General features: G+C 50.2%; 1 protein-coding gene and 1 non-coding gene across 5 annotated transcripts in view; both read right to left on the reverse strand.

Annotated features, from left to right (window-relative positions):
- Positions 1 to 638: 638 nt before the first annotated feature.
- The window catches only part of LOC121436460 (AP-1 complex subunit beta-1), a 55,018-nt gene continuing 37,554 nt past the window's right edge, over positions 639 to 18,102 (reverse strand). The window contains exons 12-23 of one of the 4 annotated variants that reach the window (XM_041636392.1): positions 14,384 to 14,482; positions 13,506 to 13,765; positions 12,797 to 12,998; positions 12,012 to 12,032; positions 11,427 to 11,582; positions 5,623 to 5,768; positions 4,223 to 4,352; positions 3,878 to 3,962; positions 3,192 to 3,278; positions 2,945 to 3,099; positions 2,520 to 2,528; positions 639 to 1,668 (exon numbers count right to left, since the gene is read on the reverse strand). In XM_041636392.1, the coding sequence (XP_041492326.1) occupies positions 1,594 to 1,668; positions 2,520 to 2,528; positions 2,945 to 3,099; positions 3,192 to 3,278; positions 3,878 to 3,962; positions 4,223 to 4,352; positions 5,623 to 5,768; positions 11,427 to 11,582; positions 12,012 to 12,032; positions 12,797 to 12,998; positions 13,506 to 13,765; positions 14,384 to 14,482 (1,425 nt within the window). In that variant the 3' untranslated portion in view covers positions 639 to 1,593. The remainder of the gene's footprint in view (positions 1,669 to 2,519; positions 2,529 to 2,944; positions 3,100 to 3,191; positions 3,279 to 3,877; positions 3,963 to 4,222; positions 4,353 to 5,622; positions 5,769 to 11,426; positions 11,583 to 12,011; positions 12,033 to 12,796; positions 12,999 to 13,505; positions 13,766 to 14,383; positions 14,483 to 18,102) is intronic. The other 3 variants (XM_041636394.1, XM_041636393.1, XM_041636395.1) reach the window with 3 other exon arrangements.
- Positions 5,135 to 5,231, reverse strand: LOC121436617. Its single transcript, XR_005972716.1, has one exon. It is a non-coding gene; the product is annotated as a small nucleolar RNA SNORD125 (small nucleolar RNA).

Raw genomic sequence — 18,102 nt, forward strand, 5'->3', positions numbered from 1 at the left:
GCCCATTCTCAAAAAGGGCTGGGGAAAAACATAAGCGCTGAAGAAAGGGTTGGATAACTGGGGAACCCTGTTCAGCATGATGTGACTGACCATTACTGTCCTAAACTGCACAAGACCACCACAAGGTTGAATCCACCAACATTACCTCATGGAAGCAGGCAACAGGAAGATCTTCCCCTCACAAAGGGGAGTAAGAGGTTAACAATGCTGAGGTGCTGTTATTCTTGGGTGGTAGAACTTCCTGCAAGGAGCATATATTCCTTGGGCTAATTGTTTCTTTGGTCTCTTGTAAGTGCTCTTCTGGGTGCTCTCTCCCTTGGGAGAAGACAGGCAACACTGCCCATCCTCCCCTGCTCCCCGCCCCCAGTCATCCCCACTGCTTCAAGACAGCACAAAAGAGGAAACTCGGAATGGGACTGAAAGCCCTTCCCTGGAATAAAGCATACACAAAGTCTTAGCATCAGCTAGGCGGGACTTAGCATCAATGGCAGGAGGGTGGCAGGGTCACCAGCAGGCCACAGGAGGGTAGAATGAAGGGAAGGAGAATTAGGGCAGGGACCACAGTCAGGTGTATGGCTTCAGCCCAGGACCCTTGCCCAGAAAAGCCTTACAACCTGACATACTGGCCAGGGACACACTTGATGTCATCAATTTTATTCGTTTTCTCTCTTTGAAAATAAGAGTAAACATACAATATATAGTTTCTATTTATACGTAGTAGATATAATTACTGCAGGGATCAGACGCTATCCCCAGCCACCCAGAAGCAGTTTCTCGGGCTGGTCTTTCTTTGTGGAGGGAAAGAAGTGTGCATGACTGACAAAAGCAGAATCTTTATTATCAAACAGCAGCGACAGGAAAACCTACCACTGTTAGACACACTGAGACTGGGGTGCCAGAGAACCCACGGGAGCCCCACACTGGAAGCATTTCCACTGCCACTTGTTCCACCTTTCGCCCTTTTTCTGTTCTAAGAACCCTGGACTCACAGAGGGGACACCAAGGAATGTTTTGTAGGCAGTGACCATCCTCCAGGGCACGAGGGAAGAGAACTCCAGACGGCTCTGGACCATGCAGGCAGACACAGAGCACCAGCTGGTGTGCATGGGGTGGATGGTGCTGGCCCAGGTTGCTCCTCTGGGCCCATCTCTGCCCATCACCACATCTGGCCCCACCAGAGTCCCAAGGCTGTGACAGAGCAGTAATATTGGCACCCATACTCTACCCAGAACAGGCTCAGTGGGGAGACAGAGCAGGGATCAGGAGCTGGGACTCCAAGGGGAGTTCCATGCTCACCCCCAGGCAAAGGGAGAAGGAAGAGCACCCTGTGGCCTCCTGTCCAGCTTCTGCTGCTATGCTGGCTCCGTTCCCTTTGATCCCACATCAGCAGCAATGGAAACCAGCCACTGGAGATTCACAGAGACCTCACTCCAGGAGGGGGCAGGGCCCTGCTCCGGGCCCTCAGGATCAGAGAAGCCTCCTAGGTGGTCAGGAGCCCACCTGGCCTTTCCCCAAAGAAAGGAGGAGGTACTGCCACCCACAAGGGCTCCACGGTAGGGCTGGCAGAAGGCTGGGGTGGATGCTGGAGGGACTTCAGTTCTTGAGGATAGTCTCGTAGGCCTGGTACACATGCTGGGACACCTCTGGTGCTCGGCACTTCAGGGACAGCTGCAGGAAAAGGAGGGCAGGGGAAGAACTTATCCCTGGGGCTCTTCAGTAAAAGGATGGGAGAGAGAACTGGCACCAGACGGAAAAGTGAGCTTGTATATGTGCGTGCATGCATGGCAGGGTGGCAGCTCAGAGCGGGACAGATGTGAGCTAAAGCAGAGGGGGTGGCCATAACAGTCAGCTGGGTGGGAACCAAATATTCTTGCAGCCCCCACACCTGCTGTCAGTTCTGCCACCAGAGCCACTGTCAGGCATGATTCACGAGCTGTCAGGAGTACCCAGATCCCACCCCCCATTCTGGACCTCCAACCACTGGAGGTCTAGATCAGAAGCAGTTCTGACAGGCAATCCTGGTGGGCAGGGTTAAGAGAGAGCAGGTCTCTGCTGGGGACTGCAAGGTGTATGGGGCTTGCTCTGGCTCCTGCACAGGAAGCAGGTTTATGTAAGAGCACCTCAGTACTGGTTAAGGTCTTAGTCTTGAGACTCTGGGCAGAGGGGATGGAAGCCAGCCAGCCCACCCTTCCACTTGAGAGCATCAGATCTGTCTGAGGCTGCAATTAGGAAGGAGTGGCAAGTAGAATTCTGTAATTCAGCAGCAGTAGCCACAGAGGGGTCCGTGGGCCTCCTTTTAAGGGCTCCACATACAATGCACATGGAAGTGGTTGGAAAGTCCTGGTATCGGTGGCCACCATCACATCTGCTGGGTGTTGGGAGCATAGCATTGTGTTTAAGCAAGGCCAAGTTACAGAGGGAAGCAGAATGCACTGGGGTCAGACCAGGAGATGAGGCATGCGCAATACTGCTAGGAAGGATGAAGGTGGGGCAGAAGAAGAGAGAAGCAATCTGCTAACCTCCAAGTCCTGTACCATGGCACCAGCAGGGAAGGTGGACGTGCAGCAATCAAGAGGGAGATGTAAATTACCACCACCTCAGCTAAGGTCACAGCCCACACACCAGCACCAAGGTCACCAGGATTGGGAGGTGCTTCTACAGGGCCACACTTACCAGGCAAGACTGCCTGGGGGAAGCAAAGCCTTGACTCTGGGCCTGGGAACAGCAGTGGGGTTTACAGAATACCCAGACCGCCCTGAAGGTGTCCTCCGAGAGCTCTGACTTAAGGTCAGAAGTATGGGCTGCTGAGAATCAGTGTGCCCTGGCCAGGCACTCATACGGCAGCAGGGCAAGTTCAAAGAACCAACTCTCACAGCAGACTCAAAGAGACCTTGGCACAGTGACGCCCATCACTGTCAGGGCAGGGAGGTCCAGGGGCTCTCACCGTGAAGTTGGGGTTGCCTGGTTGGATGCGTAGCTCTGCCAGCACCCAGATGCCATTGGTCAACTTCAGAGACTGGTAGAGCATGTCCTGGCCCTCCACATTCCTCTTGGCCACGGTGAAGATGTTACTGCTTTGTAGCTTGTTGCTTGCAGTCTCTGCAGGATCAGATGGCCATGGAAGGCCCACACTCAGTGGGTACAGGGGAGAGGATGAGTGGAATGGGGGGGGGGGGCAGGGGAGGCCTCACCTGTGTTGAGTGGGCAGTCTCTGATTTGGAACTGTGCTTCATTCTCATTGGGAATGTCTTTCCACGTGGCCAGGAACATCTGCCGGTCTGCAGGGGAGGGGGGTGGGGTGAGAGATGGACCCTGATAAACTGTGGCCCCAGCATCACATGACAGGAAATGGGTCTGGTCTCCAATGTGCCACCTGGAAGCTGAGTGAAGGCACTGACTCCTCCACAGTTCTATCTGCTTCAGCTCAAAGGACACAGGCCTGTTCTCGAATGCCCTCTGCTTCCTGCCTCTCCTCTCCCTTACCCTACATCTCACCGCATCTTCTTCCCCCTCTGTGCAGCCTGCTCTTTAGACATGGCTCTGTGGCAAGGATGAGGAGGTGCCACACAGCCCAGGCTGGCCTTCCCTGCAGTCTTCCTTCTCAGGGTTCTGGCCCTAGCACTGAGGAGATAGACACCAGGTATGGTGACAGACCTGGTTCTCTGAAGTCCATGGGACAAGCTGAAGGGTGAGCAGCAGGGCTCACAAGTGAGGTGGCACAGGCCACCTGCAAGCCAGAGTCGGGGCCCCTAGGATCTGCTGAAGAGTCCACCATTAAGGCAAAGCTGTCTTGTTAATCCTTATTGCAAGCACTAGCCTTCCCAGGTTCCCTAGGTGCAGTCCTTTGCACAAATCCCCAGGGCCCTTCGCAACTCACCCATCTTCCCGTCCTCCACAAAGAGGACATGCAGTGGGTACAAGGTGCTGAAGTAGAAGACATCAATGTTGTTCTTCACAGCCACCTAGGCATGAGGGTCCCCAGTCAGTCCCCAAGGCTTGATACCCTGATTCCTGGGCTTATACCGCCTCTGAAGCCCCAAGTAGGGTGTCCTAACAGGCTTTCTCATAAACCATCCCTTGTAGCCATGCCCTTTGTCCCCTAGCCCAGGTTCCATCTGCGTCCAAGAGCACAGTTCTCTATCAGGCCTTTTACAGATATGGCTAGCAACCATCCCAGGACCTAACTGAGCAGAAGCAGGGTGCTGGCCCTGTGGGGACGCACCTGAAGGTTGTTCAGAGGCTCCATCTTCATGACTGAGCCCACTGTGTTGAGAGGCAGGGAGAGCTCCACAGTCTGGTTGGGACTGAGTGGGGCGTGTACTTGGAGTGGTGCAGCAGGAGCCAAGCCAAAGCTGAAGGAAGAGAGGTGATGGGCAAAGAGCTCCTTCATCAAGTAAGCTTTCCCCAAGCTCATGACCACCCCTTGTCCACTGTGGACAGGAGGTAAGAATCTGGGGCTAGTACTACACACCCTAGTCTGGTTAAGGCAGGGTAATCTCTGCTGTCATTTCTCCCTGTGCTGGATCCTGACAGGTCCCTACCCCTTCCTTAAGGACCTTACACAATACCAGCGGCCTGGACTTGCCGCTTCTTGACAGCCTAGGTATTTATTACTAAGACTCCTAATTTAAGAGGGATCTGACCACGCCCAGCAATGACCAGATTTCACTATCACTTCTGGAAGGCAAGTCACAGTGGTATGGAGGGGAGCATTCAGCATGTCCAGGGCAGCATATGGCAACAGGCCAATTTCTATACTGGCAAAGACCCAATTCCTTCTTCCTGATGAGGACACTGAACCTAAATGAAGGACTGGCTCACACCCATCTCCCGGCTCCTACGTGGTGAATGCACTACTGAGAAATGACACTATGCTCTCTACTCAGGCTTGCCTAGAATCCAGAGGAACGTAGACCTGTGTGGTGGCTCTGCACTCCAGGCTCGGTAGGAGTGACTCCAATGTCAGCTCTGTGACCTGGGGCATAAGGAGGAGTCTGCCCTGCTGGACTATCAGGCAGCTCTGTGGAGACCATCACTCTATAGCCCATGGCCATGGCATAAAAGGAAGTGTTTGATGTAGTGGGTTTATCAGCAGTCATGCACCTACAGCCTCTAGAGTCCCATGAGGGAAAGAGGCAGAGCTGCCCCTTCAGTCAACTTCTTAGAGGCTCAGTTTGCTCATCACTGGAGCGGTTCAGGAGGAGGGATCATCAAGAGGGGCTGCCAAGGTTCCGAGAGCCTGACCTTGGCGGCTCACAGAGCTAGCAGGCACGTTTTCTCAACAACACACAGTACAGGCCGTATGGGGGAGGAAGGGCAACGAGGAGCAGGAGCACCCACTACTCATTTTCAGAGTCTTTATCTCATCTTTTGCTTTCAGGGGTGGCTGACTGGCTGGCAGGCCCACTGCCCACCCACTTTCTCAGAACTGCTCCCTCACATAAAAGTGACTCAGGCCTGGGAGGAGAGGCAGGAGGGAGATACAGAGCGTTTCCAGTGGTGGGATGCTAGCTTGGAGCTGTGATTTCTGACACAAAACTGTTCTTTGGGCAGTGGAGGAAAGACCTTTCTACTCTGACTGGTGCATTGGAAAGTGACTGCTGAGTTTGGACAGGGGCTCACCTGTTACGATTGAACTGGATGGCGAAATCTGTCATGACCTGCAGGGCCTTGTTAGTCAGCTGCAGGTCCATGGAGATGGAGCCAACCTGACGGGTGAAGGTGCCGGAGATCTCCAGGCCCTTGGCCTTCATGGCAGGCAGCCAGACCTGTAGGAAAGAAGATGGGAGGGGCCGTGTGACTCTTCCCCACCCCAAAAATCATAGCTGGCCCCTGAGACCCTTTCTTTCCTTCCTAAGGGCCTTCTGATCAACCTGCCTCCATCACCATAAATAAGTGATGATAAATAAGCTAATCCTGTATCCCACCCAGGGCCAGCACCATAGCATAGCTATGTATCAGGGTAGCGGAGGACAGGCAGGACATCTTCAGAGGTCATAAAAGGCAATACCAAGAAAGACTGAAGAAAGATGAGGAGACAGGTGAGCCTTGCCAGTACCATGACAAGCCAAGGTCAGAGCTGAGTATCCAACAGCATTCTGGATCCTGGCCACAGCCTGACCTCTACTTGGCTGTTACAGACTGTCCTTTCATGCAGGAGATATGGCTGGTCTTCCACTGAAAAACTGGCCGAATCACAGGCAGCACCAATGAAGCTCTGGCCTGCCAGTGTCCCGGCTGTCCTTAGCAGGCTCAGGAGTGGAATGTCTGCATCAGGACCTCCCCCACTGCTCGCAAGGAGCTCTTTAAGGAAAGGGTTTTGCTGCTCTGTCTACACCTGTCTCAGAGCCCAGTGTAGTGCTGCTGTGTATGGGGCACTTACTAAGTAAATGGCAGGAATCAACCCTGCCTGTGAAGGACAACCACGAGTGTCCCCTTCGGATATGCAGGGGCCTCTCAGGCCCTCTGATAACAGAAGGCTACAGTTCTAGTAGACAGCTTAAACAGTGCCCCAGTGTACATGGCCCTCAGGCTATAGACACATAACTATATCTTAGGTGCTATTCACATTCATTGAGTTCTGAGAGGTCTTGATCTAAATGAACAAGAAATGAATCCAAGAAATGAGTTGTTAGATCATAAGCTACATCTGCCCTCGGGGCTTCCACTTCTCAAGGTACCATAGTTTCACCCAGATGGCTGCCCAGATCTCTTTCCTCTTTTTCACAGCAGCTGGAATTATCTTGTAAAATGCAAACACGGTCATGAACCCCTGGAAAACCCTTTCCCACCTTGTACTGGTATTCATAGTCTGGGTTCCTATTCCAGGCTTATCTTGTTCCTCCTCCCCACGATGTCTCACTTGCTGTCTATTGGAAAGCACTTCTCTGTCCCCACCTCACCTGACAGGCTCTGAGCACCTTGTGTCCCCCGGGACAGAAACCACCAGCACTGAATCCCCAACCAAGGCGTGACGTGTGAGAGCACTCAGAAAGCTGTGAAGCCTACCCTAGGCTTGGCACCCACAGACCAGGCACTGTGACTCTGTCTCAGCAGGCCTCTTGTGCTTGCAGAATTGGTCCTCGTCAATGTGGACTCAGAGTCTTGAGATGTCTAACAGAATTAAATCTCACTGGCTGACTGAATCCCTCAAAGAAGCTAATCCATGCAGACCAACTTGAAGTTTTCATATACAGGAGCTTCATGTGTAGGGCACACACTTATCTATGAAAGGTGTGTGTGGGGGTCTTGTACAAGGACAAACAACCCCAGCAGCAATAGTGTTATAAAGGAAGTACAGACCACCGGCTACTGTTAATGAAGGGAGCAGTGACTAAGGAGATGGAAGTCCTGTCCTGTGGCAAGGACTCTTTGTCCAGGAGTCTGCCTGACTTCTAACCCAGCCCTCACAACTCCTGTTACCAGCACTAAGTGTGAGCAGGCACATCATCTCTACCTGACTAACAGTGATGTCATCAGTTAAAATCAATACACACATACAGCTAGGTGCTGGCGCATGCCTTTAATCCCAACACTTAGGAGGCAGAGGCAGGTGGAACTCTAGAGGCTGAGGCCAACCTGGTCTACAGAGTAAGATCCAGGACAGCCAGGGCTACACAGAGAAACCCTATCTCAAAAAACAAAAAATAAAAAAATAACTGGGTGGCTCATGCCATTGATTCCAGCACTCGGGAGGCAGAGACAGGTGGATCTCTGTGAGTTTGAGGCCAACCTGGACTACAGAGTTAGGTTCAGGACAACCGGGGGTACACAGAGAAACCCTATCTCAACCCCCCCCCAAAACAAACAAACAAAAAAACAACAAAAACAAAAAACCTTTACACATGTGAAAGACTAGCCAGCTCACGCTTCTCATTTCTGGTGGCTGAGTATCCAGTGAGTACCAGACTGCAGGACTCTGCCCTGTGACATCAGTAGTTTTTGTTTTGAGATCTTCTTGCCTTTTAATGCTGGGATTAGAGATGGGTACCACTATGTTGCTGTGGAAATTACTTTAACTATGTAAAGATGTGTTACATTTGTTTGTGCTGCATTTGCTTAATGATGTAAGGATGTGTGTTTAATTATGTAAAGATGTGTTGTATTTGTTTCACCTTATCACCTAAGACACCTGATTGGTCTATTAAAAAGCTGAATAGCCAAAAGCTAGGCAGGAGAGGGATAAGTGGGGCTGGTGGGCAGACACAATAAGGAGGAGGAGAAATCTAGGCAAAAGAGAGAAGGAGGAGAATGAGAAAGAGAGGGACACACTCGGGGCCAGAAGCCAGGCAGCTGCTAGCCAGCCAGCCATGAGTAGCAGTGAAATGAAGATATGCAGAAGGAGCAGGGCAGTGGTGGCACACGCCTTTAATCCCAGTACTCGGGAGGCAGAGGCAGGAGAATCTCCGTGAGTTCGAGGCCAGCCTGGTCTACAAGAGCAAGTTCCAGGACAGGCACCAAAAACTCCAAAGAAACCCTGTCTCGAAAATCAAAAAGATATGCAGAAGGAAAGAAAAGTAAAGAGTCCCAAGGCAAAAGCGTAGATAAAGAGAAACAGGTTAAGTTATAAGAGCTAGTGGGACAAACGTAAGGCCGAACATTCATAACTAATAAGAAATCTCTGGGTCATGATTTGGGAGCTGGTTGATAGCCCAAAAGAAAAGATCTGCTACACTATGTTCTACCGACCAATTCTTTTTTTTTTTTTTTAATTTTCGAGACAGGGTTTCTCCGTAGCTTTTTTTGGTTCCTTTCCTGGGACTAGCTCTTGTAGACCAGGCTGGCCTCGAACTCACAGAGATCCGCCTGCCTCTGCCTCCCGAGTGCTGGGATTAAAGGCGTGCGCCACCACTACCCGGCTCCAACCAATTCTTATTTATTTATTTATTTTTGTTTTTTATTTTTTGGGGAGACAGGGTTTCACTAAATAGTCCTGAGCTCAGAGATCTGCCTGCCTCCTGAGAGCTGGATTAAACATGTGCCTTACCACCACTGCTGCCTGGTTTTGATCAACTTTTTAAAAAATAGTTTTCTTGCTATTTATTTCATGTGTGTGTATATGCATAGATGGCGTGGTGTGCATGCATGTGGAGGTCAAAGGAGAACTTGTAAAAGTCAGGTCTTTCCTTCTGCCAGGTGGGGCCCAGAGACTGAAATCAAGTGGCAATTTTACCCTCTGAGCAATCTCACTGGCCCCAGGTTTGTTTGTTTGTTTTTGATTTCACACAGGTGAGGCTGGCCTTGAACTCCCAATCTTCCTGCCTCTACCTCCCAAGAATGGCTATTGTTAGGCTTTTAATGGGTATGGTTTGGCCTGGCGCTTGGTGGCAACAATCTGTGTAGTAGGCAACTAAATGTGGTATTCTGTATTCTCTGGTCCTGCTGACTGTGACTTGTGACCTTAGAGAAAAATATAGCTAGGCATGGTAGCTCATGTCTACAATTCTACAATCCTAGCCCTCTGGAGACCGAGGCAGGAGAATCGCCACAAGATTAAGGCCAGCATGGGACTTCATAATGAGACCCTGTCTCAAAAATGGAAGGCATACAAATGTTCTCACTTTGTAGCATAGTGACAGAGAAGTTGAAGATTAGGTTACAGTGTCACTGCCCCGCATTTAACGCCAGATTCTGTCACTTACCAGCAATGTGGCCACAGGCAAACGTATTCAAGTTTATCAACCATAAAATGAATAACAGTAACATATGGCTGTAGGAGGACCCAGTGGGCTGCTGCTGTGGAAGGCTGGTGCGTGCCTGGCATCAAGCCTGCAACTGCAGGCGGCAGAGCTGCTGTCGTGTGGACTTCTCGGCTGAGGCTATGAGAGGCCTGCCTGCGGCCCTGGCTGCCACTTCTGTAGCCGAGGCCAGGTCAAGGGAAGCACAGGTGCTGCTTACACCCTCATCACCAAAGACCTCTATGGGTGGGCCTTGAAGCTCTCGAGGTGGGAACCTCAGAAAAGGAAGGTTCAGCAGACATGGCCTCTGACCTGTGTTGTTAAAGGATTAGGCTATATATGTCCTTGTGGAGCTTCTCTGACACAGGTTAACATGACCCCCACTGTGTTCTCAGGCATAAACACTTATGGGCCAAACTTAGTTGTTTTCACCGACCCTCCAATGGCTCTATCTCAGGACCTATTACACAGCTGCTCACATCAGAGCAGCCTTAGCCCCTTCAATAGCCTACTACTCTTACTGCTGAGAAAGTCCTCATGTTACAGTCTGTGTGCTCCCAAAACTGCTGTTGTTGTCTAGGCTCAGAGGAACACCCTGATAATCTCCTTTGGGCTCTGTGCGACTCCACCCAGGCCTTCCTTAGGGCCAAAGCTCAAATCAAACCATTTCATTATTCAGTTTAGAACTCTCCAATGGCTATCACCGAGCCTGTATCATGAGCAAGACTTAGTCTGGCTTAGCTTTCTACCTCAAAACTCTCTAGTCTAGCAAAATGTCTTGGTGGGTGATGATACCCTCAGGAGCACACTGGGTACTGTGGGCCACAATCCAGGAAGCATGAAGAGGTTAGGGGGGTGAGGTCCTATGTTTTGGGGACCGGAACATTCTGCCGTGGAACAACTCCAACTCTTCCACATCCTTGGAGTGTTCTCTGCATACTTTACGTATATAGAAATAAATCAACAGAAGTTCCCAAGCCTGTTTTGTGTGTTTCTTTTTCTTTCTTTCTTTTAAACAGGGTCTCATGATATAGCCCTAGGTGGCCTGGCACTCACAGGGATCCACCTGTCTCTCCCACCAAAGTGCTGGAATTAAAGGCATGTGCCACTATGCCCGGTGATACTGAACTCCTGATCCTCCTGCCTCTACTTCCCAAGTGCTGCAATAGTAGGTTTACATCAGAACACCTGGCACCTGTTCTGTTAAGAACTTTAGAGTCAGTTGTCTGTTCAGAAATTACGAGTGCCACCAGCCACACCTTCATGCTAAACTACCAATGCTACCCACGCCTGTCATGTCACAATGACAACACACTGGCATGTCTTCTAGGGCAGATTTCCTTCCTTTTGTCTTCTTCATATACTGATGGAGACATGTGGTTATTTTTTAATTTCCATTTTAATTTCTATCCTGTGTAGAACCATCAGTTCCCTTTAGAGACAAGAAGTTTTGTGTCCAAGACACTGAATCTAACAGTAGAGATAACTGGTACTCTGACAAGACCAGGTATTCCCTCCTCTACAGGCTTTATCACATGTGCACTCCCCATCTTTGCTCAACAAATCTGACTGCCAACTAGACAAGGCATTGCTGTCCTAGACAGGCCAAAGCAGAGCTGTCAGAACGTGAGGCCATGGCTAGAGCACAGTAAGAATGAAAGACTGGTGACAGCCCATCCCCCGGTGCTGTGGGAGGCCTTACTAATCCAAGTTCAGTTCCCCTTCTCAGTTCCTGCTGGAGGGACTTACTGCTTTGGGAGCTACATAGGATCCTGAAAGGGTGCCCACGCCACTGGTCAGGTCAAAGAGGTCACTTAAGCCACTGCTGATGGGTGCTCCAAGTCTGGCTGGTGCTGCTGCTGTTGTCACTGCTGCTGGAGGTGCCCCGAAGTTGGTGTCTCCAATCTGGCAAAGAGAGCAGAGACATGCGTGAGAGGCAAGGACATTAGGGGCCCATGAGGAACAGTCACCTGCTCTTTAGAAAACAGTGGGGGTAGGAACAGGACCACCTCCACATCAACTTTAAGTTGCAAAAACAAGACAAAGTAAGTAAGGTAGGTGGAGAAGAGAGGCTGAGCACTCCTGAGTCCCACAAGCCTTGAATCTCAAGGAGTGACCTCTGAGAGAAGACCCAACCCATAAAAGGGGGAGTCAATGTTCACTGCTAGTAGGAGTAAGCTAAGCATAGAGGGGCTCTCCTTTAGGAGAGCACACGGGCTGAGGGCTAGCAGTCCTTAGGATGATAAGGCCTCACTGTTATGGAGTGGTTGAGGACACTGGACCACCAGCGAGGCTTAGCACAGATGAAGAACTGGTGAGAGGGTTGAACCGTACCCCTTCAGGCTCATCCCCCATCTCCAAGCAGAAGCGGGCAGGGTGAAGAGACAGGCAGCGACATGCAGAGAGAAAGGCCAGGAAAGAACATGAGACAAAAGAGAGAGGTTAGTTAAACTGTGGTTCTAGTCGGGATAAGTATGTTCTGAGGCCCAGAGTCCCGACCCTTTGAGGGATACTACTCTTCCCGTGGCTTTAGCCTGGCACCCTCACACCCTATGCCACATTTTTTCCCCTTGTCCTAGGACCTCTCATGGCCAGACTACTGACACCAAGGAAAAGGTTCAGAAGCTGCCTCTGCCCAGCACCATAAGGTGTCTGAGGAAGGGCAGAGAGACCCTGGGCCAGACTTACCATACTTCTTTCTTTCTTTTAATATTTTATTTGGTGTTTTGCTTGTATGTATGTCTGTGTGAGGGTGTCAGATGCCCTGGAACTGGAGTTACAGACAGTTGTGAGCTGCCATGAGGATTCTGGGAATTGAACCTGGGTCTTCTGGAAGAGCAACCAGTGCTCTTAACCACTGAGCCATCTCTCCGGTTCATCACAGAGCAAAAGGTGGTTCTAGCCCTGACCTTGCATGGAGGTCTGATTAGGCTGTTCTCCCTAGCTTGTGTTAGCCTGGGTCCCCAAAGCTAGGGACATCCTAACAGGATGCAGGTGACTGAGCACGGAGCTGCATGAGCATTCGACACAGCCTCTCTTGGCTGATGACAGCACAGAGAGGCATCAAAGCCTGCTCATCTGAAGATCATTAGTAACATCACCTGGGGGCTAGGACGTACCAAGCTGTCGAGGCCACCACCAAGAAGGTCCACAGCTCCCATCTGCACTGAGGAAGCGGCCAACGGTGGGCCACTCACTGGAGGCCCAAGGTCCAAGTTGAGGAGGTCACCTAACAGGTCACCCTGGGCAGGGATGACATCAGGCTGATCACCAGAAGGTGCTCCAGCAGGGGCTGTCTCAGGGCTCTCTGTGCTCTCGCTCCTGTTGGGCACAGAGAGAGGTGGAGGTATCAGTGTCCCAGGAAAGGTAAAGAGATGCTGGTCTCCAAAATCCTTCCCTAAGTCAGACACTATCTCCTCACTGTCCAGAGGTGGGGTGGGGATGGGGTGGCTTCTATGTGACTTGTCTCTGCTTCCCTAGTCCACTCACCTTGAAGCTCTCTATGTGGTGAGCCAGCTGTGCACATTCTGGCTCATGCTAAAAGGAAACTAGATGCCAGGCCCCTGAGAGCAACAGAGGTGGTGGGAACAGGCTTTTGGAACTAGAAGTCAGCTCTGCTAGCAGTGGGGTCCTGGATTGTCCACACTCTCCATAGCCATTATCCTCACCTATTAAATGGACACTTTGTCTCAATGGGGTCATTCAGTGGACACCTAGTATATAGTTCAGCATTGGCAGAAGGTGGCGAGAGTCCGAGTTTGCTTAAACTAAGGCTTTTCCAGGGACCATTTTCTAAGGCTTTCATGCATGTTGGCCAGCTATACTCACGAGGCAGTGCGGGGTGGCAGGCTCTTATGCACCACTCCTCGGCCGCCCTCCACAAAGGCGTTGGGTGGCTTGTGGTAGACAGAAGCTAGTGTGCCAATGTAGCAGATGAGTTCATCTAGCAGTGTAGGCTCAATAAGGTCTGTCTCCTCTGAGATGAGGGGCTTCTCAGCCAGCACCACCTCTTTGGCAGCTACAGGATCGGTGGAGAGCAGGCGCCAGTAGATGTAGCCACGGTCCCGAAGGTCTGGGTTGTCTGAGTCCTTGTGGGGTGGAGTTGGAGAAGCCTGTGTAACTCCTTCCCAGATGAGAGAAGGGGGCCCTCCCATAGACCAGCCTTAGCATCTAACAATTGTGTTTTTGTTTTATTTTTTTCTTTTTGTTTTGTTTTTTGAGAGAGGGTTTCTCTGTGCAGCCCAGGCTGTTCTGGAACTCATTATGTAGACCAGGCCTGAATTCAGAGATCTGCCTACCTTTGTCTCCCCAATGCAGTGTAAAAACGCGTATCATCATACCTATCTCAACCAACAATTCTGAACATAATCAAAGGCTTGCTTCTAAGCCACTTTAAGGGGCATATCCTAGCCCTCAACTTTCAGCTTGTCTCCTTGGTTTCCTAGTTCAGGTCTCCAATGCCCTACCTTTCAGTGAACCTTCCAGCAAACCTTTTGGTCCCTACATACCCCCTCTCTTCAGTTTCTCCTGGTGATACCACCCCATGTGGATCTCTGTGACTCTGACTCCCAGAAGTCAGGGGTCTCAGGCTACTCTGGCATCAATTCCCAGAGATACTACCCTTGAGGGTGGGGTTAGAGACTGGCTCCCAGGAATAAAGCTTTTTTTGATGCAATGTGAGGAGCAGCAGGGAGGTGGGACACTACCTGAGTGGCCAAACTGAGGACCTGCTGTACCAGCTCCTGAGTCTCTGTTGGCTTCTTCAGAAAGAGCTTCACAATGGCTGTCAGTAGCTGTAGCTGGACCTGCAGGAGACAAGGCAGGAGGGTGGGGTGCACAATAACAACGAGGCTTGGTGGGCCTGCTTTTCAGGAACTTGGAGCTGGGCATTATATTATCTGGCAGGTAGGGCTCAGCTGGGCTGCTAGGTACCCATCAGAGCTTCCAATCTGTAGCTCCAAAAGAGATTCAGAGCTTCCAAAAGCAACGTGTGACTAGTATGCTCCTTAAAGGTGTTGATGGGACCACAGAGATCCAGGTCAGGCCTTCAGGGCCCCACACAGCTAGCCTGCCACCGAGGAACTGTGTGCCTATCAGAAGGTAGGAAGCACTCCAGACCCCTCCATCTCATTTCGTCAGGATAGCCTCAGCTTTGCTGGCGCTCCTCAATCTTCACGCAGACCCAAGCCCCATACTTCCATAGTTTCCTCTATTCCCTCACCAGTGTCAGCTAACTGGCTGCCCTATAGCTGTAAGCTTTTTCTTTTTTGTTTTTAAATTCAGGTCTCATTATGCAGCTCTGGCTGTCCTGGATCTCACTATGTAGACCAGGGTAGCTTGGAATTCACAGTGACCCACCTGCCTCTGTCTCCCAAGTGCTGAGATTAAAGGCATGTACCAACACAGAGCTGATCATGAGCTTTTAATGGGTGGGGATAGGGTCTGTCTAGCTCACTGTGTGACCCTATATATACTGCTAGGGAACAGAAGGCACTTAAGAAATCCAAGGCAGGTGGCACACGCTTTTAATCCCAGCACTCAGGAGGCGGAGGCAGGCGAAGCTCTATGAGTTTGAGGTCAGCCTGGTCTACAGAGCCAGTTCCAGGACAGCCAAAGCTACACTGAGAAGAAATCCTGTATTAAAAAAAAAAAAAAAAAAAAAAAAAAACAACACCAAACCAACAAACAAAAAAAGAAATCCAAGGCAGGAGTAGGCCCAGCTTCCACATCTGGCTCTAGTCGTTCACCTTTGGTCAGAGGGTGGTAGTTCAATCCCAGTACTGGCGAGTAGAAGCAGAAGGACCAGGAATTCAAGGTCATTCCCAGCTACTTAGCAAGGGGGAGGTCAGCCCAAGATGTATGGACACCCTGTTGCAAAAGCACCCTTAAGAAAGCACAAAGAAGGGGCTGGAGAGATGGCTCAGTGGTTAAGAGCACTGGCTTCTCTTCCAGAGGACCTGGGACTTCTCTTCCAGAGGAAGGGGAGGTGGTGGCACACGCCTTTAATCCCAGCACTCGGGAGATAGAGGCAATCTATCTGATCTACAGAGTCAGTTTCAGGACAGCCAGAAATACACTGAGAAATTATGCCTTGAAGAGAGAGAGAGAGAGAGAGAGAGAGAGAGAGAGAGAGGGAGGGAGGGAGGGAGAGAGAGAGAGAGAGAAGCCCATTTTAGGTGGGAGTTAGTGTCTTGTGAGCAATTGAACTTGATTTGGAGCTAGAGTAAGATTACACCTCATCTAAACTCTGACTCCCTCACTGCCCCACAATCACCAGGGTTACCTGAGTTGGTTTCCTCATCTGTAAAATGGGTATAACTCATATAGTTAACTGCAAGAGTCAAGCAGACAACCAGTGTAAATACCCCTGGTGAAACTGTGCTGGGACTGAAGGTGCACCACCTAAATTTAAGGAACTTGGAAAACCTGAGATCAGAACTTCAGGTTTCTTTCCTCTAGATTCCTGACTCAGCTTTTCCTTCTGACTTACCTAATCCCTGGATCTTTAGCAGGCTTATTCCTGGGGAGGAAGAGGCTACAAGACTTATCCAAATACTTGGCAGCTTACACTGCACCCCCAAGGCAATCCTCCACAGGGCAGAAACAGCACAGGCGAGGCTTGGCTTCTTGGGAGCCAGATGAGCGGCTGATGTTAAAAGTAAAGCTACACAGAGGGAGGCGGTGGCAGCAGGAGGGCGAGTGGGACTGAGAATCACTGCTAGGATTCTGCCATGGACATCTGTTCTTGTTCGCCTGGCGCCCACGCTGCTGGCTTTCCTTCAGAGAACTGCCATTCTGTCTCTTTCAACCCATACAGGCGAAGATGAACAACTGGCCCACCAGTCTTGGTAAATGATTCCACAAAACAAAGAGATCTGGGGACTTTAGTCAGACTGCTACGGTAAAAGGTCTCTCTCTTTCCACGGGAGCCTCAACTGCTGTGGGACTGTGACCAAGGCAGAAATCATTTAGGATGGCAGAGACAGCCCCAACACCACAAGGAGAAAGTATGGGGAGGGAGTGTCCCGCTCAGATGTGTCAGCTACAGGAACTAGCAGGCCCTGCTTCTTTCTGGGCCACTTCACTTTTGAATCAAGTTCTTACCCAGGTCAGAATCAATACTACCACTGATGAGTACCTAATTATGAGTTAGACATATGTTAAAAATGAGCATAAAATCCTTAAGCAAGGGTGAGGCAAATGAAGGGTATGGGTTCTGGGGTTTCTGATTCCACTGCCCATGCTTGGACTCACTAGGTTACACTGCCTGCACTGGTCAGAAGACATTTCCTAGTTCACAGCAAAAGGAACAGCGATGAAGAGACGCAGACAAAATTATATCCATTACATTCTGAGCTGTCCAAATCAAGTACAAGAGGCAGGACAGTACCATCTGAGATGGGAGGTCAAACCAGGACAACCTTTCTACCAAATGAAATCAGGCAAGAGCTACCCAGATCTCAAGCGTACAATCCCTTCTCTCCAAACTACCTGCTTAAGGTGAAATATTCACAATTCATGCCATGGTGCCTAGCCACAGCAGCCCGCTCACAAGAACAGACTAGACACACGAATGTCCAATGGGCTTAAATAAAGCATACATTAACAAAGACATGCCTTCAGATATATCCTAAGGGGAGAAGGCAAGATTCTAAGCAATCTGAAGCTGTGTAGTGGAGTACTATAGCATTACAGTGAGAAGAAAACACACACACACACACTGCTTCTCATTGTTTGCAGTCCCACACTTGTAAACACTTGGCTTCATTTTTTTTACTACAACTGTTTATTATTTATTCATGTGTATATGTGGGTGGCATGCTGAGACATGAGAAGACTGGAGGACAACTTGCAGCAGTTGGTTCTCTCTTACCACCAGACAGTTCCTATGACTGAACTCAAGTTGTTAAGCTTGCTGGTAGGTGCTTTACCCACTGAGCCATCAGTCCAGGGTGAACTCAAACTCTCTATATAGCTAAGGATGAATCTGATAAGCTCTGCCTCACAAATGCTGGGAACATACCCTGTCACACCCTGCTTCTGTGCTTGTAAATCTGCCTCTTGCTGCAGCTGAAAAATCAATATTCGCAGGGCTTGTATGGTCATCTACAGATACAGGTTGAGCAAGGGAATCACCTGATGCATACTTCCAAGCTGAGGCTGGACAAGGCAAGGCAGGCTCTACCCTTCCTTTCCGCTCTCATTCTGCAAAAAAGTATCCTTTTCCTCATTTAAAATGGCCTCTGAGTGTGGTACTGTAGTGCTTGTCTCGAAGGGTGGAATGTTCTCTGTGGAGAAATATGTATGCTAGATAAACTTCAGTCAGTGTTGTTGGCCACTGAGTTCAATGCTAATGAATCAATGGTAAAGGTTACAACCAAGGTTCCAACTGATAAAAATGTGTCTAGACATCATAGGATCTAAC

This window comes from Microtus oregoni, unplaced genomic scaffold (genome assembly GCF_018167655.1).
Source record: "Microtus oregoni isolate MIOR12 unplaced genomic scaffold, Mior012 000049F_ref0000343, whole genome shotgun sequence".
NCBI classification, from domain to species: Eukaryota; Metazoa; Chordata; class Mammalia; order Rodentia; family Cricetidae; genus Microtus; species Microtus oregoni.